We start from the raw sequence: 27,305 nt of genomic DNA, 5'->3' as shown, positions 1-27,305 counted from the left end.
GGCACGTATTCTTTTCAATATTCTCTGCATGTTGACCATGATTTACATATAAATATTTACAACTTGTAAATTTTAACATAAAAAGAAATATACTTAATATACTGAATATACTCTGGGAGCAATATTACAGCGCCAATAACATTACTAACAACATGAAAAGTATATTCAGTTGCTCTTCCCCCAATACCATCCTATGCCAGCAATGCCCCTCTACACACTACATAGGACAAACTCTATGCAAGAGGATTAATGGACATAAATCTAACATTACAAATGACAATACTCCAAAATCAGTTGCAGAACATTTCAGCCTTCCTGGACATACAGTACATGATATACAGGTTGTGGTCTTTGAAAAAAGGAACTATAAAGGAAAACTAGAAAGAAAAACTGCAGAATTGAATTATAGTGACAGATTTCAAACCCATAGCAGAGGTAGGAACAAAGATAGAAAATTTTGAACCCGGGGAAAGTGTCTTTTGTTTAGCAGTTTTATTGCTTTCATAAGTCAACTGACTACTATAAAGATATGAAAGACATTTATCACCTTGCCTTGCCATTTGAAAATTTAGTGCAAGGGTCATGATTTGCATCTTTTCAGATCCTACTGCATTCTATCTCACTTCCACAACTCGTATAAATATGCTTTATACCTGAGTATTTATTATCATTCTGTACCACAAGTTGATTTATATTCATGAAAGCTCATATAAAAATAAAAACCAGATATGCTTAAAGGTGCTGCCAAATTTCTTCTTCTCCCTCCCTATTCCATTCTCTTTTTTAATTCCATCCCTAGACAGCTCCAACTAGTTCAGGCACACACTGACACTCAGAAAAAAAGGTCAGCTATTGGGTTATGGGTTGTAAAACTGACCACAATTTTAATCAAACTATCAGTCATATACTTATAAACAATGTGGATGTGACAGTAAAGAAGAGGGGACACAGGGCCCTATGGCTCATGATCAAGTAGTGTTCAATGTGGGGGTGGAACTCCACCTAGGTAAAGTTAAGCCTCAGCGCATAACATTCCAAACTAGCCAATCAAGGTACCATGTATGCAAACTAGGCTGGAATGTGTAGTCACCTGCATCCATCATGTCTACAGAAACCCTCCTCTATCCACCCCATTGGCCAACCTATCTCCCAATTTAACTTGTGACTTATGGCCCCTCCGCCCTTTCATATCCACCAGTTGTGTAAAAAACTTCTCTTTTCCCACACAGTTCAGTAAACCAGTCTTCTATGTTTTAAACAGTAAAACTTTATTTCAATAACCATAGGTGTTAGCAGGAAGATGTGTGCAGGCAGAACTGTTATCATTTGCATACATCAGTACAATATTTCCCCTGCCCTACAGTTCTGCAGGCTTTTTTTTTTTTTACAATTTGTCTATAAATCAATGCAACCATGTGTACTGCTCTCCTTAACCAAATCTCTCTCACACAGACATTACAACTTTCACTTTATGCTCTACAGTATTCTCCTATGGGAAAGAGCATCCCCCACACATCTGTCAATTCCTCAACAAAACAATTATCTTTAACATAAGGTACCAGCCAGTGCCTGGGTTTTTCCATCATTCCACCTCTCATCATTCATTTGGTGGAAAGGGCATTATAAATAAACGTTGTTGTTGTTGTTGTTGTTGTTCCCTACAACATTATATTAATAATCATTAAACATTAACCATAGTGATTAAACATAAACATAAATATTCAATATAGCCCAAAATCAACCAATTCATGACAGAGCTTATAAACTTTATCACACTAGATGAATCCTGCTCAGAAATGGGATTTTAGAAATAGAAAGAAGTTCTCGACGCTAAAAAGGTGTTGTTTTTTGTCCACTTTCTGTTTGCTTTATTTTCGCATTATTTCTGTTTGGGAGAAATGTTGTTTGAAAAGCCTCCCGCATTTGCAGGTTTTTTTTACTTTTAAAACCCGTTTCTGAGTGGGATTTATCTAGTGTGATAAGGTCCTATGACAAGTTGTGACAATGCAGCGGTGCTTTCCAAAAACAAGATGTAGGGAAGCTGGTAGATAAACAGAAGGTCCTGCAAGCACTAAATGCAAGACATTAAATAAATTAATAGTGATAACTACAAATACAGGAACCAACAGCTAAATACAAAATAAATAACTATAAAGAGGAGTACATGCATAAAAACAGCAGGTAAACCCAGAAGCAGTTTGGACAAAACACCCCCAGGAAAGGCAAAATACTTATGCTTCAATAACTCCTTTCTGACCCTGAAAGGGGATGTCAAAGCATCAAAGCATGGGAAGGTATGGTCTGGCCAAAAATGGACCTATATATGGTCTGGAAAATCTTGTCTGAAGTCTCTCAAGACCTACAGTCCTGCAAGACCTCAAACATGATGCTATCACAAGACTTCAGCAAAAATCCCCAATGCCCGGCCCTGCTGCCCTGGACTCAATGCAAAGGAAACCCCTCCTGAGGCATCAGAAGAAGTCTATCAGTTGTGTAATGTCAGGTCATCAGAAACACCAAGTCTACTTCTGAATAATAATAGGATACATTCATAGCCTGAACAAAAGCTCCAAAAGTTCAAAGTCAAATCATTTGATTCTGTCATTTGAGTTGAGACCATACAGTGTTCAAATGAATTTTGAGTCAAAGCAAGTGAGTAAAAACAAGGAGGCATTTTTTCTACTGAGTTCCCAGAGCTGAAAGTACAAGGCTTTAATTTGGTTCAAAATGTAATATTGTTTTCAAATGAGACTGTTATTTGTTTCGGCTGTGTAAAATTGACTGTAGTTGTGATTAACAATTTGCAGCAAGTGCAATTTGAATGAATGAGCAAACAACTCTACAGTATTATATGAACCAAAGGTTTAATGACTAAAATATATAAGCAAACAACATATGTGTTGATTTCAGTTGATTTAAGTAAACAGGCACATAATCACACAAAATGATTGTTATACTGGTTAACAGTAGAATTCTCCAAATGTCTACTTAAAACAGGAACAGTCACATACAGTTCAATATGAAAAATTCCCAAATAAATGTATTTAGGATTGAAGCCTAAATCATAAAAGTAGAAATGGGCAACTATGTCCCTCCAAATGTTTTCTGATTGCATTTCACATCAGCCCCAACAACACAGCCAGTGGTGAGGGATGTTGGCATGTCCAGTCCAACAACATATAGTTTTCGTCTCTACATAAATATTATTAAACTGAAAACATTAAGGGGAACACTGCTTTTCTGTGAGGAATGTGCTGCTCCTACTACGTAACAAATCTTTTTTTCAACATATACAGTAGCATAGGACCCAGATCATTCTATATTTTAATTTACTGAGGAATAGAAGAACATAAGAACATTCCTGTTGGATGAGACAAAAAAAAAAGGCCAATTTAGCCCAAATTTCATTTCCAGAGTGGCTGCCTAAAAGCTTTCAAGCAAAAACAGTATGAAAATAATATTTGTTACTGTAGAGATCTTGTAGCACTTTTGAGACAAACTGAAAGAAAGAAGTTGGCAGTAAGAGCTTTTGTAGTCTTCAGTCTACTTCCTCAGACAAATTTAGAGGAAGTAGACTTAAGTCTACAAAAGCTCATGCTTTCTTTCAGTTAGTCTCAAAGTTGCTACAGGATCTCTCTACATACAGATTCTATAGACTAACATGGCTATATCTTTGAATTCTACCATATTTGTTACTACTCACAGAATAACGAGTTTCCCAATGTTTGAGAAATTGCTATGAGAAGAACAGAGCAATGGTTGTGGACTTTGTGGCATGGCTAGCATCTTCCTTTGTTTCATCCCACACACAGTCCAGTTGGACACAAATACAGTTGGGTAGAAATGGCTCAGGATTATAGCTGGGTTTGTATAAAGCTTCTTCCAGTTTTTCTCTATGCTAAATGGGAACGCTCACAAATGCAGCAGCAGCAGCAGCAGCAGCAGCAGCAAGTACAGCAAGGACTTTAAGGGAGAGATAAAGAGAAGAGGCAACTGACTGTAGGATTCCTTGTTAAAAAGTTTGAAGAGTTCACAAGGAGTATGTGTGTGTCAAGTCACCTGTTGACTTATGGAGACCCCATGAATTTCATAGGGTTTTCTTAAGGAATAAATACTCAGAGGTGATTTTTCCAGTTCCTTTTTCTGAAATATAGCCTATAGCACCAGGCATAGATTGGGAGGCTCCCATCCAAATACTTACCTGGGCAGACCCTGCTAAATTTACAAGATCAGACAGTGTCTGGTGCTGATCACCATTTGGTTTTTGTGCAAGATAGGAGTTAATACAATTATACAAAATATTCCCTCATCCCCTAGACCGCCATCCCTACTCCCTATGCATATAGATAAATTAAAATACAACCCTACAATCCAAAATAACATTAATTAAAAACAATTAAATAACAATAGTGATAATAATAAAGAGAAAGTGGTTAACTGATGCAGCCTAATAAGGAATAAGGTTCCTTGTTCATGAGTTAGTCAGAGGCTTTGCAGGGAAATCCCTCTGATAAACTGGGCTTTTTAATCCTTCTGCAAAGGTAAAAAAAAAAAAAAAAAAGCAAACACCTTCATCATTTTGGCTGAGCTTCTCCATGTCTTTTGCAACTTTAATATATACTTAGCAAGGTATGGTGATCAGAACTGTGCATGCATTTTTATTTTCAGTTCCTTTCCTATTCACCCTCAACATGGAATTTGATTTTTCAGAACACAATAAATCAACATGGCCATCAACACACCCAACCTAACTCAGGAACTATTTTCTCGTCACTTCCTTCTATTTGTGAAATAACAATTTATCTCATTATATGCCACTTTGCATTTGCTTACACTGAACCATATCTGGCATTTTAATTCCCTCAGTCTGAAGTGATCTTTCTGAAGCCTTTTGCCACACTCCCTTCCTTAGCCAGCTACTGATTCAGAAGAGGATCTCTCCTCTTATTCCATTACTCTTAAAACTGGTCAACAGTGTTGTTGCTGTTGTTTACAAAAGCTGTTTGAAAGTCCAATCAGCACTCTCCATTGGTCTTCCCTTATCCATCTACTTTGTTTTGTTTTTGTTACTCAGCAAAAACCCTGACGTTATTGAGAGGTAGGAATGTCAGTAAAATCCACCACAGAATTAGCTGGTACTGGAGTATTCTTTCCCAAAGGGGGGGTCATTCTTGCAATGCCAGAATGACTTGTCATGATGGAATCTGTATCTAAGTAGTTATTCCCCACTTAGAATTTATGGAGGCATTTTAATATAAACCTGTGCAAAACACTGCATTATTTTTTAAAATAATGGATGATGGGGGGAAAGAAGAAAACAGGAGAAGTTCAAGCAGACTGGAGGAGGGCAAACGTTGTCCCCATCTTCAAAAAGGGGGGAAAAGAGGATCCCAACAATCATTGTCCAGTTAGTCTGACATCTATACCAGGAAAGATTCTAGAGAAGACCATTAAACAGAGAGATTGTGAACATCTAGAAGGCAATTCCATAATCACAAAGAGTCAACACGGGTTTCAGAGAAACAAGTCATGCCAGACAAACTTGACCTCTTTTTTTTTTTTTTTTTTTTTTTTTTTTTTGATAAAAGTACCAGCTTGTTAGATGAAGGGAATGCTGTGGATATAGTATATCTTGATTTCAGTAAGGCCTTTGACAAGGTTTCCCATGACATTCTTGCAAACAAGCTTGTAAAATGTGGTCTAGACAAGGCAACTGTTACATGGATTTGTAATTGGTTGACTGGCCGAACCCAGCAGGTGCTCAATAATGGTTCCTTTTCTTCCTGGAGAGAAGTGACCACAGGGTTCTGACCTGGGCCCAGTACTATTCAACATCTTTATCAATGACTTGGAGGACAAAATTGGGGGCATACTTATCAAATTTGCAGATGACACCAATTTAGGGGGAGTAGCTAATATCCCAGAGGACAGGATCAAAATTCAAAATGACCTGAATAGACTAGAAAGCTGGGCCAAAGCTAACAAAATGAAATTCAACATGGAGAAATGTAAGGTATTGCATGTAGGGTGGAAAAATGAAATGCACAGATATAGGATGGGGGACACCTGGCTGAATGACACTACATGTGAAAGGGATCTGGGAGTCCAAGTAGACCACAAGTTGAAGATGAGTCAACAGTGCAATGCGGCAGCTAAAAAGGCCAATGCATTTTTAGGCTGCATCAATAAAAGTATAGTGTCTAGATCAAGAGAAGTAATAGTGCCACTGTATTCTGCTTTGGTCAGGCCCCACCTGGAATATTGGCAGGTTACATACCACCATTTGGGACGTCCCCAGGACGTCCCAGTTTAAAAAAGGGGCGTCTCTTCTAGATGCCCTACATCTGTTACGGACTCTGTCCGTAACAAATGGCAGCGGCCATTCCACTACGCCATTTTGACGTAGCGGACGCTGTGCATCCGCACGTCGCGTGGCGCTTATGATGTCACGAGGGCGCCATTGGCGCCTCGCGGCATCATAATTGTGACGCGAGAAGAAGTTCCATTTTGGAGCTTCTTTTTTGCTCTGCGCTTTGGCTGCTGCGGCTCCCTCGCGGAGCAAACAGCAGCACCAGCAGACCACCACAAAGCGGCGGTCTGTAACGGACCATTGTGTCCAGTTCTGGGCACCACAATTCAAAAAGGATGTGGAGAAACTGGAGTGTATCCAAAGGAGGGCAACTAAAATGGTGAAGGGTCTGGAAACCGTACCCTATGAGGAACGCCTTAGGGAGCTGGGGATGTTTAGCCTAGAGAAGAGAAGGTTAAGAGGTGATATGATAGCCCTGTTTAAATATTTGAAGGAATGTCATATTGAGGAGGGAGCTAGCTTGTTTTCTGCTGCTCCAGAGACTAGAAAGCGGAACAATGGATGCAAACTGCAGGAAAAGAGACTCCATCTCAACATTAGGAAGAACTTCCTGACAGTAAGGGCTGTTCGACAGTGGAACACACTACCTCAGAGTGTAGTGGAGTCTCCTGCCTTGGAGGTCTTTAAACAGAGACTGGATGGCCATCTGTTGGGGATGGTTTGATTGGGAATTTCTGCATGGCAGGGGGTTGGACTGGATGGCCCTTGTGGTCTCTTCCATCTCTATGATTCTATGGCACGTTCCACACGGGCAGAAAGTACGTGTGCGGCACGTACTAGGGTTAGGAAGGGGCGTCCTTTCTGGACGCCCCAACCCTAGTACGCACCAAGTGCGTACAAAATGGCGGTGCCCGTTCTACATGGGTGCCGCCATTCTGACGTAGTGGATGCTTAGTGTCTGCACGTCTTGGTACTATTATGATGCCGTAAGTGCACCATTGGCGCCTTGCAGCTTCATAAGGGTGCCGCAAGAAGAAGCTGCATTTTGCAGCTTCTTTTTGTTGCTCAGAAGAGTCACGCGGCTTGGCCGCTGGGGCTCCTCCACGCAGCAAATGACGGCGCTGGCAGACTGCCCTTTTTGGGCGGTCTGTAAAGCACCAATGATTCTATTAAAAGAGAAGAGAGAATAAACACCTTTTTGACATATGTTGTTGTGTACCTTCAAGTCATTTGCAACTTATGGAGACCTTAAAGCAAAGATATCACAAGGTTTCTTGGCAAGATTTGTTCAGAGGGCTTTTGCCTTTGTCTTCCTTTCAGGCTGAGAGAGTGTGACTTGCCAAAGGTCACCTAGTGGGATTCCATGGCTGAGCAAGGATTCAAAATCTGGGCAGCGTCTGCACTGCAGAAACAATCTAGTTTGTTCCCACTTTACGTGTCATCGCTCAGTTCTGTAGACTTTTGGGATTTGTAGTCTGTGAGCCATTTAGCCTTCTCTGTTAGAGAGTTCCGGTGATACATCAGCTACAGTTTCCAGAATTCCATAGCATTGAACCATGGCAGTTGAAGTGGTGTCAAACTGGATTATATCTGCAGTGCAGTGCAGATGCAACTGATCTCTAGATTGGTAGTTCAATGCACAGCGTCTATGACACACTGGCGTTTTGTTTTGTTTTGCATATACAAATGTGTGTAAGTATTAAGATGTCTTGTAGAAAACTATATACTACTGTGCATAGTATTTCCCATGCAAAATCCATTAGCCTTAGGTGAGAAAGTTCAAAAATATTTATTTAAGCTTGATAGAGTGGACGACAGTATATTGTTAAAAAACATGCAAGATAGATTATGTTTTATTTGTACATCCCTGATGAAAACACAAAACACATAAATAATTTCTGAAGTCACCAATTACTCCTTTCTTTTTATACTCCCTCCAAACTAGATAAAATCAGAAATCCAGCATTCAATTAGAAACATTTTTATGGAAGAGAAGTTTCATAGGCCAAACAAAAAAGGATACAGATTTATAAAACAATTGAGGCAGATTCTATGTTGTTGTTAATCTAGAAGTCTTTTATTTCTGTTGGCAATATCATTCCACCAGAAAACAGTCCTCTGGGATCAGCAGTCTATATTTATAATTTTATTCTCTTCACTTCTTGTAAAGTAAAGTTTGAAGTGAATTCCACTTTACTGGAAGACAACAGAGAACTTTTGAGATTTTAGGTTCTGACAGTTTTTGAGTGCTTGTGGTGAATTAATTTTAAAAAGGTTTGGACACTGACAGTTACAATAATCTTAGCTACTTTTCACAACTTTGTTTAAAACCTCTGAACCTTTCAAGGCTCTCTCTTCTCTTCATTAACACTTTAAAGAAAGCTGACTGACCAACTTCTGACAAGCTCCCTCAGGACAATGGTACCTTCCTCCTAATGTGCCTTTTGACAGGTACTTTAAAGTCATTAGGTTTTTGTTTTTGTTCAAAAACTTCCTTCAAAGTCCAAATGTCTTTATTTTACCCTGGTGCTTATAGCAATTTTCTTCAAAGTGTACTTTAAAATGCAGCAGTCAATACAAAGCCACAACAACTAATATCTAATATTCTGCAGGTATATTTCACACACTTTGGCTTATTTGACAGAAGAGAGATGTAACAGAAATTTGTTGGATTCACACTTCTGTATATAAATACTCATTTTTCACTCCAGAGACAGAGAGAAAAGGAGAGGGAGAGGAGAGAGAAAGGAAAACCTATTGATTCAGAAATCCATATGTTTCAAGGCTTTTGATGTATTTTAGAAGAGGGTGATGCACCCAAAATTCATGCACCCATTTAATTTTGTAAAAATCTGTACATAATACATGCAAAAACAGATACAGTAGGAAAACATGTACAAAAATACATTCATTACACAGAAAAATACTCATAAATTTCTGTGTGGGAACAAAAACAAAGTAAAGCACATGAGGGACTGAGGATGAAGATAGGAAACTAAGAGTCAACAAAAATGAGACTGACAGAAATGCACATTTCCATCTAAAGGACTGAATGGTTGAAGGCAATTAAAGATCCTGGCTGGAATTCAGATTACAACAGAAGTTGTTTTGCATGCCCAAGGTGATTCTGGACTCCCGTTTTTCAACTAGTAGTACCCCTATGTTGCATGGCAAAGTATGAGTAAAAATAAGGAGATATTTAAACACTTGGTTGTACAGCTCAAGGCTCTTCAGTGCAGCACAGATATTCTGAGTAGCAAGAACTATGCAGACTCAATTTTTTTATTATTATTTGGAATTGTGGAGGAGGGGAATAAAAGCATGTATATAGTAAGCTAAAATATCTACCATGTGCTAGTTGTTCTACTGAAGCTCGCAGTGTAACACTAATACAATTCAGGAGTATAGAACTTTTTTTGGCTATTGGACATTAGGAACTCTAGCAGTGTTTCAAGGACACTCTCATAATTCACAAAATGACTCCCCTGGAGATGTGTCCCATCAAAATACCCTTTTCTCAAAAGGCAAACCAGGGCAACTAAATGCAAAGTTCATCATGCAAGTCCATGGCAGGTATGTGGGATCTGAGCTTCAAAGCAGAAAACTTACAGTCTTCTTCTCCAGCACCCATTTCACAGAAGGCAAACTCATCATACTAAGAGACATGTAATATAGCAAAGAAAGTGAGCTCAAAATAGAATGGAAGTCAGAACTCCAAATGCCAAATCCTGTATATTTACTGCCACAAAACGTAAGAAAACCAGCAAAGCTGAAAGAAAATAATCACACCATCCACTCTAACAAGAGCAGAAGCATTCACCCCCTTCCCTTTCTACACAAGCAAAAGGCTCCTTGCTCCTCTATCCCCTCTAGAAACCAGGGGGATGCTAATATTTAGCATTTTTCTCTCTGTGTACAGCTGGATATGCTTTAGAGCATGGGCTGCAGCCCCCTATCACCTTTCCCCTCCATAACAATTATTGGCATCATTAATAAATTAAAAAAATGGGAGAAAATGGAAAAAGCAGTATGGGATGCCAGTATGATTCATTATTCCAATATGAATTGAAAAATGTATGTGTTTTCCCTCTCCTCCTGTAATATGATAAGAATATAGCTAGTAACCCTGAGTAGTGTCAATGTGACAGAGAAGTGTAGAAGGGAATGCAGTTGTGGGGAACAGTGAGCAAAACTACAAGGCCTAATAGAAGCAGAACACACAAAAGATGTCAGTACTGTACATAGAAAATGCCTGATACCACCTAATACCCCACTAAGGTCATAGGAAGTTTTGGAACTTTTGGTGCCCTATAGACACCACTATACCAAAAACACACCTCTTTTAGGCTTACTAGGCCACTGGGGGAGGGGGGTCATTATGGGATAGCAGTGTATGGCTTGCATAGTACATACGCTCTAGAAATATGGTCCGGTAATTAGTAACACAATAGCTATGTAGAAATAGGATGCTTTGTGATTATCATATGGAATAGATATGCTTGGATGTCTGTTCTTTTCCTTTCTGTCAGCCTTTCCAGCCGCTAGACCACTGACACCTATTTGCTACAGCAAATAAAACTATAGATTCTCCTCTCATCACTATGTTCTGGCTTATTTGCACTGAGGCCAAAGAAATCCAAGTTTGGTGAATATCATTATGCTGGTGACCAAAAATATAGCGGAAAGCACAAGTGTCTTCAGCATGTAAACTCTTAGAAATGGATTCTCAATTATTTGCACCTGATGAGGAAAAACAAAACTTCTCTGGAATGGCTTCCATGTGGCTTTTTCTCTACCCTCACAGTATTTATAGACATATTACAAAGGTAGACTGCTAAAAAGAAACTTTGTTGGTTGTTGTAGCAGCAGGATTTTAATGTTACATTTTTGGTGGGTTTTCCTTCAAATTGATGATGGCTACAGAGTTTAATGCATAACTCTAATGTCAAAACGCTTCCAAGACAGGCCCATTCACAGATGAAGATATTAATTTCTTATTGTCATTAGCAAATAAACCTTTAAGCCATCAATGTTTGCATTATTGGTACTAGTCGCTTGTGAATTCATGTGCTTCTTTAACCACTTCCTGGAAGAATGCTGTCTATTATTACATTTACTTTCCTTCCTTAACACTGTTCTGCTTTACATTTGGATGCAATCACATATATGTCTAGTTATTTTGTGTTGATCTTCAATTTCTCCCACCACCACCAAAAATATTAGGAATATAAAGCAGCTCAGGACAGAGAGACCTACAAGACAGTCAATGAAGAACTTCTGTTATACCAAATAATAAATCAAATTGATTATGTTCATCTATCATTTTCCCCACTGTTCTGTACCCAAAACAGTTGTTACTGCTGGTCTGTTCACATCAAAGGCAGTTTTGACTATGGCCTGTTACAGACTGCCAAAATAAAGCTGCTTTGGGTCTCTTTGAAGGTATGCTATTTAAATGATGCATGGGTCCTAAGAGTCCGGAGATTGCGCCAAAGCCACACTCCATTCCTCAGCACTGGAGTGCAGCTTTGGTGCAGCTTCCGGATTCTTAGGATGCATGCAACATTTAAACAGCATACCTCCAAAGAGACCCGAAGCAGCTTTATTTTAGCAGTCTGTAACAGGCCTATGTTACATAAAAATAGTCAGGGATTATTTTGAAATAATCAGTTCTCTCTCTCTCTCTCTCTCTCTCTCTGTGATTGTGTGTAGTATACACGTATTGTTAAAAATTCTATGCATTAGCTCATCATACCCCCTGCTATCTTACCCGAAGACCTACTATACAATCAAATAATATAACTGAAAAACAAATGAGCCATATCATATATATTCCATATATATGGAATTTCAAGATAAGCAAGCTTCTGGAATTGGTTCTGAAGGACAATGAAGTTTATAATGTACAAAAATCAATCATAATAAAACGATTTGTATTCTCTACTGCCACAAAGCCTGCAATTTACAGCCTCCTCACTAAGAACAAACAAACAAAGTACTGGAGTACACATAAACTAATGATTAGAAGTGCCACTGTAACATCACCTACTTCATTCATTATTTCCATTCATTACCACTTCATGCTGCAGTTACATGCAAAACTTTAACCTTACACTGAAAAACACTGTCTCTTGTATAGGTCCATTTAAAGTGTTGATGTGTTGAAACCAGACAAGAATAGTAATGTTTAAAAGCCCTTTCACCGCTCCACTCAAGCATATTTGTGTATCTGTGTGTGTGCCTTCAAGCTGCCTGATTACTTATCGAGATCTGTAGTTACCTAGCCTGTATAATGAAGAGGTACATAAACTAAGAAAGTAAATGTCAATAAATCAAGGTTTCATCGAATAATGTGGGCACTTCCTTCATTTATTTATTTTTGATATTATACCTCTGAAACTCTTGCTTTTTTGGTGATCTGTAGCCAGCTCTGAGGTATGAAAAACTTTCTGTCATGATATATATCATTCTGAATGTTTGAAACCTCCCCTCCCTTTTTTTAAAAGGGATTTTACCCCAAATACTTGTCAACTTTCAAAGTATGTTTCCCCAGAGAACACAGAAGTACATCAAAAGAATTTTTAAATACCAAAACAATATTTAAAATAGAAAAAATAAAGATATCTATATACTGAATTTGAGGTGAACCATCCCATATGCTCTAAAACCACAATGCATATTAATTTTAAAACAAACGATAGCAGAATTGGAGCCATCCTGGTGTAGCAATAGCAATATCATTTCCATACTGCTTATCAGTGAACTAGAACTAAGTGGTTTACAATATGTAAACCAATTGCCCCCAACAAGCTGGGTACTCATTTTACTGACCTATGGTTTGAGCATTGGAATATATTTCTGGAGACTAGGGTTTGAATCCCACTGGGTGACCTTGGGCAAATCACATTCTCTCAGCCTCAGAGGATGGCAATGGCAAACCCCCTCTGAAGAAACTTGCCAAGAAAAGACTATGGATGGGAAATCATCAATAAATCATCTTTGGTTATACAGTGTGCCCTTGCTATACATGGGGATCCATTCTGGACCCCCCTGCGTAAAGCAAATAGTGTGTATGCTTGAGCTCCATTAACAATAATGGGACTCATGCATGTGGTGCAGCACGGAGCGCATGTCATGGGTGTGTGCGCCATTTTGTTTCTGTTGTGAGGCTTTCAGAGTAAGCTGAAAGCCACGTAAAAGGTGCCCGCGTATGATGCGAGTGCACTGTAACATTTTCTTCGTATTAGTGAAAAGAAAGACAGCTCATATCTTTTACAGCATCTATTGAAGTGAATTTGTCCCACAAAATAGTATCTGAAAGCACAATAGGGCATATGGACAAAATATTAAATATATATTTCAGCTGGACAATAATATTTTAGGCCTAGGTTCCTGCTGCTCCAACTATTGAAAGCCCATTAAAAATGGCAATTTGATTAGTCAACATTTACTTAAGTTCTGTTTATTCACTGGGAACTTGGTTAATCAACATTTATATACATTCCGTAGATTCATTGGGAGTACTTCAGTTGGGAATATTTAGGTCAGAAACTTTCAGATATTGTTGGGTTGCACATCCAGCTTTCCTCACCACTGGCTATATTGTCTAAGACAGACTGGAGCTGTAGTCCAATAACAAGTGGAGGGGCACAATATCCCCACCCCTAATCTAAGCCTTGATTTCTATTTTTATACTACAAGACATTCTTGAAAGAAAGAAAAAACACTGCAAGAACTATCCCTTTAATGTATATCCTTTCAAAGACTATTTGATTTTTAATCCATCTATTCCCCAGATCCTACCGCAGTATTTATTTCCATAGCTTTAAGCTTTTAAAGTGACACACAAAAGCCATTATCTGTTGCTTGAATGAGCTTTTAACTTCCTGTATCTCTTAATAAATTCACTGCTATGCATACCAATTGTGATTTATTGATCAGCAGTTTTTTCAGTTAAATAGTCACATGAATATGAATTTGATGTGCATGTCATTTATTTGTTACCAGTTCAGGCTCCAATATTCCATTCTTAATTTTCATCTGTAAAATGGAAGTAACACTAGCATATTCTAGAGGATTGTTCCATGAACTCCATATAAATAGCACATGTTCTTATCTAGTTTGAACTGTGGAAAACTGAGATATATCTTTTCTAGAACCTACAGTAGGCAGTGCTGCAATATATAGGCCAGAACCCCATAGTGCTCTAGTGACTTAATGAAGTATACTTAATATAGTTAACTAAGTCATTTCTCCTGGCCCAGCCCACTCAAAACTAATGGAAATGCCATTCAGCCATTCTCCAGTCGCCATTAGAATGGCTCTCCTTCTCTCCATGTAGCTCATTCCTGGTAAAGTAGGTTTTGGGGGATGTTATAATTGTGGCAATAGTGTCAAAACAATGACTAAGTAGTGTTGGTGAATACAAAACAGTTATGGATAAGTAAAGCTAGGTACCTGTTTCATAATCATGATCACTACTTATTCATGATTGTGACACTATTGTCACAATTGTAATTCCACCGCAGACTTACTTTACTGGGCATCATCTGTTTGGGGAGAAAGAGATCAATCCAATTGGCAACTGGAACATTGGTGAATGGCGAATCCTTCAGGTTTGTGAAGTGGAGGTCAGGCCAGGAGACTTTACTTAATTAAGTATATTTAACTATGTCACTGATATAGGATTACTGTTTAACTTGAAATAATAAGACCAGACATAAATGTGGGTTGAAATAGGGCCACTTTATTTAAGGAATTAATTATTTATAACTGTTTTTGAATACTTGAAAACTTGAAGGGAGCAACCTGATGTGGGAGCAGCTGTGGCAGGTGGTCTATTCCTCAGGCCACCTCCTCAGCTTCCCCTGGGCAAAACACCTGAGCTCTGAGGATAACCCAATGACTGGGTTGCTCCCCAGCCAGCTCACATCTGGAATGCCAGCCTGAGATTACCACAGTCAACTAGCCAGACTTGACCTAGGATTCTAGCCCAGATCAGCCCCAAGGAAGGTCTCTTTTCCTCTCTCCTTACTCACAAGACCTAAGAAGAAACTCTAAGAGGCCCAACCTTCACCCCAAGTGGGTGACATAGGTGTTCACTTTTATTACATCTCCCCCCATAACTGCCAGTGACCGCCCATTTAAGTCCACACCTGAGCCAATGTGCTATGCCAAGAATAACAGTGTGAGGTAGGTGAAAAATCCTAGGAAAGGGGGGGATTCCTACCTGGCCCATAAAGAGACCAGCAAAGCCACACTGAAGTTGAGGAGGGAGGGTGGGACAACAATTCTCCGAAGAGGGAGAAGGGAGGGCGGAGCAGGCTTAAATAGTCTTAGCTCACCCCTAACCATCTCCCCGACCTGGTGCGATTCGCCATGTCCATTCAAGTTATTGGTCTCTATTCAAATAGACCAGTAAACTCACGTCCCAGGCATACAGCCTGGGGATGTGGATTCTACCCACAATTCAGAAAATTAATAGTTGAGTGTGAATGGTAGGGGCTAGCTTCCTATAGTAGGAATGGAAATAATATATGAAAATAGTTTAAAAAACAATTGAAAAACAGGTTTGTCAGATATTGGGATATAACTTGAAGAGAAGTATTCTAGACAGCTAAGAATCTTTGCTTTCTAGAATTCTCACTAACATTTCTTATTCAGAATCTTCACAAGAGCCAGCATGGTACAGTGGTTTGAGCAATGGACTATGAATCTGGAGATCAGGCCACGGAAACCCACTGGGTAACTTTTGGCATATTACTTTCACTCAGCCTCAGAAGAAGGCTGAGAAAGATTAGTCCCCACTTGACAAATCTTGCCAAGAAAACCCTGTGATAAGTTCACCTTTGGGTTGGCATAAATTGGAAATGACTCGAAGGAACACAGCAACAAAACCGAATCTTCACATTTTGTGACTGCTTCTGTGTAAAAATCTAAAGAACAATTGCAGGAAAATGACAGTTGTTGCTTAGAAAGCAGGCTTCTTGCATAGAAAACAGCCTGCTCTAAATGAAAATAAAATTTCCACACAAAAATAATTATTTCTGCACAGAAAATGCTTCTTTCTGTGGAAGAATGCAAAGAAAATTGTTTTTGTATCCAGAAAGCTACATTCCTGGCACAGAATAAATCCAAAACTATTTAGTTTTTGAAGACTAAATAGGAGAAAAATGGGGAAATAGTTTGTTCTTGCCTGAAGATATATATGCCCACTCAATGTTAAGATGCAGCAAGAGAAATGTATTAGAGCTGAATGAGAAACCCTTTATTCATGTAGATGGACTGTGCTATTTTTCTTTGAAAAGGACCTGTTAGAAGTGGATAGCACTACAGTAAATTTTCTATGAAACAATTAGCATTTACAAGATTATATCCACACTTTGTTCAAGAAAGAAGAGTAACAAGTTGCAAGTTGCAAAGAAGGCTCCAGTTTGCAAGTAACTACTATTTTCCTTATAGTTATGTGTGATTTTGCATGGATAAATTCAAGTGACAATCCTGTTGTTTTACCTATGTTGCCACTCTTTTGGCAGAGACCAATATACACATATCAGAATGAACTAAACAAATCCAACATACTTGATCCTTGAATATTTGCACACATATACTTTGTTTTAAATGGCTGAGAGATGCTAAGAATCCTGTGCCGGGAGAAAGGCAGGATAGAAATTAAATCATATAAACAAACAAACAAATAATAAGCAGAAATTTTAACCAGCTGATTTACAAGTTCACAATAATTAAATGTATAATTCACTTAATAAACCTGTATGGTGGGGTAAAAAAAAAATTCACGGTATATAATCCATGTACTATTTAAAACTAGGAATGAAATAAGCAACACTTTTCAAAACTTGTCAATTAAATGTCAGTTTTCCTTTGTCAATTATGTGAATGCTAATTTATAACATGAAGATCTCAAGTTAGCTGAATGCCTTTCTTAATGCATTAATTAAAGTCTCAAATCTCCATAGACACAAAATGATGACAAATTACCCTTTCCCCCATTCCTACTTACAATATTACCCCCACATCCAAAAACAGTTTGGTCCAAAGGTACACCTAGTGGGCTTCTTGCCTGATCATGTAAAACTACTACTAGCATAAACTACTCTTTAGTATCACATCAGCTGCATTCCTAACCATGGAAATCAATCTTAGAAAGTTTAAGGCTTCTGTGCATTATATATTAAAACTATTATTGAACATTTGCTTAAGGTATGCTAAAATACAGATGTAACATAATGTATTTTCGCTGGTAACCTTAAGCTTTAATACAATTGAGTATGATTATTTTATTTATTTATTCAATGTGTGTGATAATCAATTATCACAACTAAATTTATATCTCACTTTCACAAACCATTATTGAGACTAGACTAGGAAGCAGACAAAGGCAATGACAGGTGGAATCTAGGTCGGCTCTGAAGGAGAGGCTGTTGAGGTGCAAGAGGGTTGATGAATATGGAATAGGAGGCTCATCATGGTAAAAGAGCATACATTTGGTAATGGAGAAATGATATAAAAAGGCAACTAATGTGGAATATAATAAATGAGAAGCAGAGAAAACCAATGCAATGTAGCAAAGAAACAGCTGCAAGGGGCTAATAGATGAATTTGGGAATCATATAGAGTTGACATAAAATAATGTTTTTCTGGACTAAACATGGGAAAACCAAAACCATAATCAGCAAAAATACTGCTAAAGATTAGAGTTAAACTGGGATAGGTATTTTAAAGGTACAAGCAAAATGGTAGTTCTACTCTGTTTTGGCAAAACACAAGAGTGTCTAACAGTGCATTTAATGCTTCAACAATAGTAAATCTAAATCCTAACAACAACCAATAACAACCTGGAAGTGAAAGGTTTCTGGCTTGCTGTAGGAAAGCATTATGTTGAAATGTTTATGGGCATTTTCCCCGCATAAAATCCACTTACCTCGACAATGTACACCTTCATCATATCCATCAGGACAGTCATAAATGCCATTGCAAAGTTGGGACAAGTGAATACATCGGTTTGTGCCAATACATTTAATGTGATTCAGAGGGCATTTGAATTCTACTTCTCCAGGACCTAAAAAAAGAAAAGATAGACTAATTAATATGCAGTTTGATTCTGTTCAAATAAATAAAGATTACCAAGGCAAAGAAAGCACTGTACTGACATGCATTTGCATAATATTTCCACTTTAATGCTAGCTGCAAGTTTTTTATGCATTTGTCTACTGTGCAGCTTTTCTGTGCATTACTAGCAGAATTATAGTTTCTTAATAAGGATTAACATAATTAAAAGAAAATCAACTGCTCAAAGAGGATTATTTTATAAAATGAAGAGCGTGCAATTTATCAATTTTTTTATGACAGATTTACTCTCCTCCAAAGATTAGAAATGCTGAAATTTATATTTAGAAACATTAGGGACAGTGTGCCAATTGTTTCAAATATTATTTAATTATTACTTTTCAATATGATTACAACATGAGGCTACCAGCCTACTATTAGCAAACCTTAAGCAGTGACTTAACAATTGATAGTGGGAAAGGAAGTGGTAAACCAAGCAGTAAGATGTTTCTTGTTACTTAAACGAAAGAAAGAAAAAAACACAAGTACATCTGATTAAAATTCTAGGACCCTTGCACAGTTGTAAATTATTGTCCAGTGTCTGTTCCATAGGAATAAAGCAATATGTTTGCTTCCTTGTTTACATTATTATTATTATTATTATTATTATTATTATTATTATTATTATTATTATGTTCCTCTTCCCATTTAAAACAGTAAAACATAATTGAAGTAAGATTCACCTTTCAGCTTAGTTGATTTCTATGTGCAGAGAGGTGCCATTTTACCTTCACAATAGCCCTATATTCCAAAGGCCTTGGACTAGTTCTGAACTTTTTGATAGTTACCAATTGGCAACACTGCAAAGACTCGGGTGTAGTAGACACCATCCAAATGCACCGTGCTCCCGGTGATACTAGGGTTAGGGAGTGCACACCAACTGCACGCTCCCTAACCCTAGCACATGTGGACGGTACCATCATTACGCGGTCCCATCCAACGGGGCACATGACTGACATCACACGCATGCTGTGTCCAAACAGAGTGGCATGTATGTAATGTCTCCATACTGACCCAAGCCGCTTATGGCGGCCTAGCAGAGGTGCAGAGAGGAGCTCCAAAACGGAGCTATCTCCGCATCACTGGTGGGGCAACCAAATGGCCGTGCCAGCCATTCAGAGGAGAAAGGGGCCGCAGTGGCCACCCCTTTCTCCTCTGTAGGGCTGGGGGTGTCTGGGGACATGAAGCCCCAAGGACACGCCTTTTCCAGGCCAAAGAGAAGCGGCATTTTGCTGCTTCTCTTTGGCCTGGAAAAATGCAGGATTTGGGCCACAGGGCTGCCGGTGAGGTTGCCCTGGCCCCAATCCAGTGGAAAAAGGAGTGGCTACAGGCTGCCCCTTTGGGGCGGTCTGTACCGCACCTCATTTTAGAAGCTCAGCCAGCTTAAGAGCTTTCTATCTACAGACTATACTAATATAACGTTCTAGATGCCAAGATCCATGGCTCAGGGAGAATCGGCTATAACTCCAGTCCATCATGACTAGACTGTCAGTCTTCACATTTTTATCTGAAGTCCAAGGTACCATGACCTCATGGGGGATTTCAGAGTCTAAAAGATGCTGGAAGACTGGTCTAGGGTAAGAGGGCGGGTTGGGTTGTTTATATGAAAAAAACTTTATCTTTGGATATTTTGAAAGGCTTGGGTTGCACCATCCAGTATGAGGTTGTTTTATTCCATGCTCCCTCCCTTACAGCCTTTTGCATCACTTTGTGGGTGAGAGCTATTGGTTTTCTTCAAGACTAACAGTTCTATGACAACACTGGAATGAGGGACATTCCATTATTTCACCACAAACTGGAGTTTATTATCCAGACCTCCAAGACTTATCAGAGGAGGATTGCCTCTACAGTAAATTGGGTAAAAAAAAGTGACTGGGTCTTATGCCCTTTTTTTGCTTTGTAGGACTTTGTGCAGGCCATGGGTCTTCAACCAGGTGGCCTCTTTTGTCACATAGATTTTTCTTCCCACATGAGATACCAGCTTTGGGCATAATAATTTGATAAGACCATTGTTTCCATAGAATCTGACATTGAAATAGGTCCTCATTTTATTTAGAAGATTGGCCATTGCAGGGTTTTTTTTGTTGTTGTTGTTGTTGTTGGTTTGTTTGTTTGTTTGTTTTTGCAGATTCTATGCTTTGTGCTGGAGAGATGATGTGTCTTGATCTACAGGGACAGCATGGTCTATTGGGCTTGAACCTGCCACTTTCAGTCTCAGTCTGGTGTGACTGGGCTACTGTCGAGTGGTTGGGAAGAGGGGCCTTTGCTGACATATTTCTCTTCCTGAGTTTTTTGGGGAGTGAAGGTCCCTACACCATACATTCTGATCATTCTGTAATGAGCTTAGTTTGTTGAAGGACAAGTCCTGGATGATTCAAGCTGCATGTTATCTATTAGTGATACAATCCAAATGGCCAGGGGTAACTTTGGCATGGTTGCCAATCCTAGCCTGCCGAATGTGATGGAGTGAAGCTGATTCACACTGTGCAGACAGAGCCTGCAAGCAGGTAAACTGGCAAACTAAAAATACTTTAGCAAAGGAGTTGCGTAACTTTTTACCACTTCCTGAAATAGAAAGCACTGGAGAGCTGGTGGCATTCATCTTTTGAAGGAGGGCAATATTTTGTTCCCGGAGGATCTGCAGCAGGATGTGAAGGCCCTTTTGGCAGGCCTGTTAGGAAAACAGGCTAAGTAAGTGCTCACCTCTTGTCCATGCCAGGTATGGGGAGAGAAAAGTAAGGTTATGAAAATCCAGTAGATGAAAGGTGTGGGGGGCTTTGTATCTGCCTGTTTAGGTTGCAGGACATGGGGGTGGGGAAGGAAACAACCCTTAGGGCTGGCCTGGGGATGGCACTCTCACTTTAAATTGCAGGATTTGAGGAGGGCTTCCACAGGGTTGCCTCCCATCAGAATGCCAGCCAAAAAGAAAACCAACTATTGAGGTGTCCCCAGGTCTCCAATATTTCACCCAGGGTAGCTGAGGAGGAGAGCTAGGGGAGACCCTTTGCCTTAGATGCTTCCTCACCCAGCTTCACCTTCCCATCTTGCATCTCACAGATTCCAATACAGTTAAACAGTTTATAGATGAATAAAGTGTCCCTTATTCAAGCTAATTCCTGTGTCTGGAATCTTTATTCTTTTGGTGGGTCAATAAAGTCTATTATCTTTCCATTTTTCCCTTCCTCTCTCATCTTCTCTGCACCTCTCTTCTTGCTTCTTATATCACCTTCTTTACCAGTTTAGTTTAGCAGATTTCACTGTGAATTCATTCTCCAACCAATTCACACACTGAGGTAGCTACAAATGTTTGCCGTTGACAACAGCCCTAAGAAAAACAAGCTTGCATTTCTCTAATACTCTTCTACCCGGCTATAAGGACTGTTAATGTTTACCCAACAAACTGTAGAAAAAGGACACCTGGCATGTCATTAAGAGTCAAAAAAGGGGGTCAGAGAAGAGTTCCATTGGACTTGTAGACACTAAAACAATGATATGTTTACTCCTTGCACAGTGCCATCTAGTGTCTCTTGTACCTATTCAGTGGAAATACACTGTTTATTATTTCCAGCTGATACTAACAACATATCTTCAAGAATGGATGGCTGATGTGAGATGAAGTGAGCCTATTTTTTCTTTCGTTTCGTTTCGTTTTGTTTTTTGCTTTTGGTCAGAAGGTATGAGTAGGGAGCATTCTGATCAGAGCATCCCAAATGGCACTGCCCAATTATTCTAGAAAAATTCTGTTTTCTAAAGCTTGCCTACTTGGAGGGAATCAGCTGTGAATTGAGGTCTGAGCTAAGTGTTGGTGAAAAGAGATTGAGTCAACAGTCAAGGCCAATTATTCTGCTGATTGCAGAAAAATTTATATCAGCTATCTAAACTCAAAGCTTTCTATACAATTACCTTCTATTTTATAAAGTCAGCTGGCTTTTTATATTGTCTTTTGCTACAGTAATATGCAGGCTGACTTATAAAGTACAGGGACATTATGAAATCTTTAAAATATTATCTGACTGCAGATCATTGAAGGGGATCACAGCAAGTGCTTGCAAAAGTCTATTTGTTTGTGAAAAGAGGATAGTTTGAAACGAAGATGAATAGGCTTCCAGAAATATATATTAATCATGAAACTAGAGTTCCAACGGGATTTTTCTTATTCTGCTCACAAAAACAAATAAGCAATAGATTACGAGGACTGATTAACATACAAATGTGATTATTCTGACACTGAGTGGTCTGGGTATATGTAGTTAATATTCTTCTTTGGCATATTGCTTTCTCAATGCCACATAACAATATAGAATAAATTTGCACTAAAAATTGAGTCAGTATGCCTTTAAGCAATGGGCAGTCTGCACTTCTCCTCCATTCAGGGTCACTTTGCCCTTAGTTTAGTTTGGGGAAAGAGAAACCAACCTGAGAAAAGAAGCTGCCAACTTTCAGAAAACACAATAAACCCAATATAGAGCAAAGTATGTAGTTTAACACACACACACACCCCAACTGCAAGCAGGGACAATCTAGCAGCATGCACTAGCATTTAGTTTGTTCTTGAAAAGCCAGGCTTCCTGAGTTTCTCTGGCTAGTTATGTCATGTGAATACACTCCAATGTTATTTACTGTGATAAAACTCCTATTTGAGAGAAGATTCCACAAAGAAAGCCCTTCTGGAAGTCTATAGCTGCATTGCTAAACATCAGGGTGGGGCAGTCTGGGGATCGAAAGAGCATTTGGAAATATTCAAAAAATAATTTTAAAAATGTGTTTCATAAGTGCCAGGAAACCCAAAATAGGACAAACCTGGACTGGCAAAAATCTTCACAGTTCAGGATTTGTTCTTTGCACATGGGTTATCTGCACAGAAAAAGCTATTCCCTTCATAGAAAATACTATTTTGTGCCCCAGTATACCATGTGAAAATTTTATGCACAATAATAATGGCACAGTTTTCAGAAACTCTCTTGCAGAAGGAAGGAAATGGCTAAAATGACTTGTTGCTTACTTCATGAATGAAATTAGAGAAGAATAAAATCCCCAACATAGCCTTCCTGGATTGTTGGAGTTCAAGTGCCACAAGCTCTAAATCAACCAGCATAGTCAATGGTGAGGAATTCTATGGAGTTGTCAGTCCACATACTGCACAGAGATCCCATTCCTGCTGCACATTCTCACTTGGTGGTAAGATATACCAAACTGTATGGTACAATTGGCCCTCAGAGCCATGAAGTCAACCATCCTCAGCTTAAACATATTTTTTTAAAAAATACAAAAAGCAAGCCTTGATTTTGCCACTTTATATAAGGGACACAATTTTATTACATCTTTGAACATAAAAAGACTTGAGAATCCACAGATTTGTATTGATGGCAGATAACAAGGGCCCACTGTACTTAGGATTCAAATAAAAATATGTAGATCTGGTTCGACTCCACATGAAAGTCAAAAGCCATAACTAAGATCAGAAAATAGTATGGCCAACTGAGAGCATTTTTGAGGTCTTTGGCATTGATCAAGGGTACTTGCAAATGTGAATAGTTTTATATGAAAGCTTGAAAGCAGCATTGATAAATGGAGCAGTGCTCTCAGCAGTCCTGTTTTTGAATTTGGTAGTCTTCATGTGCCTATATTCATGAGATGATACTTTGCACATTAATTCATAGGACTTGTGCCAATTCCAGAGTATGTTGGCTTTTTTGTTCCCATGACTACCCTCTTCCTGTTACTTTGTTCTCTTCCTGCTTGTCATCAGCCTAACAGCACACCTGCTATAACTATCTCTAAGTAAGGTGTTCCAATAATCCTGATACCATGTAGTAATTTTCCTTTTCTATTTTCCTGTTTATTCATAAATCAAATTACTTTTATGTGCTTTCCAAAGACTGATAAGTTCATTTCACTTCTACTAGACCAATTGGGGTGGAGGTGGGGGGCAATGAGGCAGGTAATTGTTCACTCTCTGCTTCTCAATTAATCATTTTGCCAGAGGGATCCACTATTATTTCTTACATTTTACAAGATCCTGAAGACTTCTTTCACATGCTCTACCTCCATGCCCACCAACAGTTTCCCTTGAAATTGTGGAAAAACAGAGGCAGTGGCATTGGAGGCAGCTTCTCTCAGAGGCAGTCCTATATAGATTGGAAGTAAGCAGTTATAAATAATCACTTAGGGGCAATTAATACTTTTTTACAAAAAGGTGTTAACTACAACATACAAGTATGGCACTTATAATCAGGAATAACTTCCTTTTGGATTAGAATGATAATCTTTTAAGTTACTTTGAGTATTAACCAATATTTACTGGCATGGCTAAAATCAATACACAAAATTCTTTTATCAAATTAAGAAACAAGCTGGTACAATATTAAGAAATACATTGGTGCCAGCAAGGCCAAGGAAACCATAGCCCTTCAGACATTGTTTCAAGTAACTCCTATCTTCTTTGATGATTTATGCTGACTGGTGTACTTATCCTCCATGACCTACACATCAAAGTCTCCTGGTTGAAGGAGAAAGTTTTGGAGTTTCCACATAATAAATTTACATTTCCCCTCACAGATATTTTGGTCTGAAACTCCCATAAAGTTATCCCATTTGCTAGACTAGTTAGGATCAATGGGAGTTGTGGTCTAAACATATCTAGAGGGCCACATGTTGCTCACCACGTCTCCAATGATGGAGCCACCATCTTGAGGGAGAGAAAGGCAGGCTAGCTCCACCAGGCCTGCCTGGAAGAAGACAAGCCCTCCCTTCATCCACCATCTTGAGGGAGAGAAAGGCAGGCTAGCTCAACCAGGCCTGCCTGGAAGAAGGCAAGCCCTCCCTTCAGCCACCATCTTGACGGAGAGAGAGGTAGGCTAGCTCCAAGAAGCCAAGTCCTCCCTCCAGTCCATCTGCCTTGGTCCAGGCCTCGGAGGTTGAGAAGAACTGCTGGACCTCATCCCCTTCCCACCACCACTCCCTTCTCCTTTTGTGTTGTGTCTTTTTAGATTGTAAGCCTGAGGGCAGGGAACCGTCTAATTTAAAAAGATTTTATGTGCAGCGCTTTGTAAATGTACAGCACTTTATAAATAAAGGTTAATAATAATAATAATCATTGCCTTCATATTAATAGAACGCTACACTTTCACAACATTATAGAATCATAGAATCATAGAATCGTAGAGTTGGAAGAGACCACTAGGGCCATCCAGACCAACCCCCTGCCATGCAGGAAATCCAAATCAAAGCATCCCCGACAGATGGCCATCCAGCGTCTGTCTGACTATACCTGGCTTCTCCTTTCCATTGTATAACAAACTCCAGGAGAACATGGTCACTTCCACCTAATGATCCCACCACTTGCACCCCATTAACCAAATCATTCTTGTTGGTTAGGATCAGATCTAAAATAGCTGAGCCCCTTGTTGCCTCTTCCACCTTTTGGACAATCGAATTGTCTTCCAGGCAAGTGAGGAATTTGCTAGACCTTGAGGATTTTGCTGAGTTTGACTTTCAGCAAATATCAGGATAGTTGAAGTCGCCCATCACTACTACATCTCTCTTTTCTGACTGTGTGGTCATCTGTTCTAGAAAGATATCATCCAATTCCTCAGTCTGACTTGGAGGTCTGTAGAAGACTCCCACAGTAACATCCTTGTTGTTTCCCTCCCCTTTAATTTTTATCCAGATGCTCTCCACCTGGCTTCCAGGATTGATGTCCTGGATCTCTTCACTGGTGTAAATATCTCTGACATATAGTGCTATTCCTCCTCTTTTCCTGTTTGGCCTATTTCTCTTTAAAAGGTTATACCCCTCTATTTCCACATTCCAATTATGAGACTCATCCCACCGGGTTTCGGTGATGCCTCTTATATCATATTTGCTTTGTTGTACTTAAAGATCAGCATTCTTGATCTTTAAGCTACTAAAGTAGCTTGACTTTGATTGATAGGCAATGTATATAGGCACACTTTTTGCATGTAAAAACACATGCACACATCTGGTGAATTTGGATCCAAGAACCTGTCACTTTACCGATGTGGATCCAATTTCCATCATTCCTAACAGGTTTAGCCAGTGTTAAAGAAGGAAGGGATTGGCAATTTAGTAAGTAATATTTTAAGAACCAAAATTGTCCATCCTGCCCTGGGTCATTATGAGCAGCTATCTGCCGCGGGGCTGTACAAGTAAAACACAGTATAGCACTTTAGAATTTCAAAGCAATCCAAAAAGTATATTAAAATTCAAATATTTCAAAGTCACTGTGTTTTTTAAATTTGTGGTTTTGTCTTTAGCTGTTCATATCTCCTTATCCACCCTTCCTCCTCAGCAGAGCCACTTTATTCTGCCACTGGAACAGACACAATAGAATGGGCAGGAGGTAAATTATGTACCTTTTCCAAATGATCTCATATACGATAATACAGCATAATGCAATAATACATAATGCATTTGAGGACATTTTGTATCAGGAAAAGACAGTTAGGTATAAATTGTCTCAGATTTTAAATTGACTTCAGAAAAGAAATCCAGATGACTCATTCTTTGAAGGCTCACGGTCTTTGGAACTCCATAGCTACATTTCCTAATAATAGAAATGTCTAGAAGAAATTGTCTTTGGCAATTTTGCCATATAAGGAATTTTATAGAAAATTATAGAAAGTAATGATTTTCACTTAGAAATTTAGGGAAAGGGGTCTCTTAATTCTTTAAATGATAATCTCATTATTAAGATATCTGGTATTGATACCAGGATTTTATCTGGGACCTAGATCACATAAAAGCCTTACTTATTATTTATGTTAGCATGCTGAATCAACAGGTGGAGTGTGCTATCCTTGTTCCTCCAGTCTTTAATTCAGTTCATTTGTTCTCGTCACACTGAGAG

At 38.9% G+C, this 27,305-nt stretch overlaps 1 protein-coding gene across 1 annotated transcript in view; it reads right to left on the bottom strand.

Moving 5' to 3' along the window:
- LOC149313891 (low-density lipoprotein receptor-related protein 1B-like) overlaps positions 1–27,305 on the bottom strand; it is a 734,124-nt gene that overhangs the window by 600,546 nt on the left and 106,273 nt on the right. Inside the window, exon 4 of the mRNA XM_089523040.1 lies at positions 18,252–18,389. Within this exon, the coding sequence (XP_089379166.1) occupies positions 18,252–18,389 (138 nt within the window). The remainder of the gene's footprint in view (positions 1–18,251; positions 18,390–27,305) is intronic.

Source organism: Sceloporus occidentalis, unplaced genomic scaffold, assembly GCF_023333645.1.
Source record: "Sceloporus occidentalis isolate IW3139 unplaced genomic scaffold, rSceOcc1.0.p SCAF_4, whole genome shotgun sequence".
Classification (NCBI taxonomy): Eukaryota; Metazoa; Chordata; class Lepidosauria; order Squamata; family Phrynosomatidae; genus Sceloporus; species Sceloporus occidentalis.
Note: the sequence above shows the minus strand (reverse complement) of the source record. Positions and strands in the feature narration are given on the sequence as shown.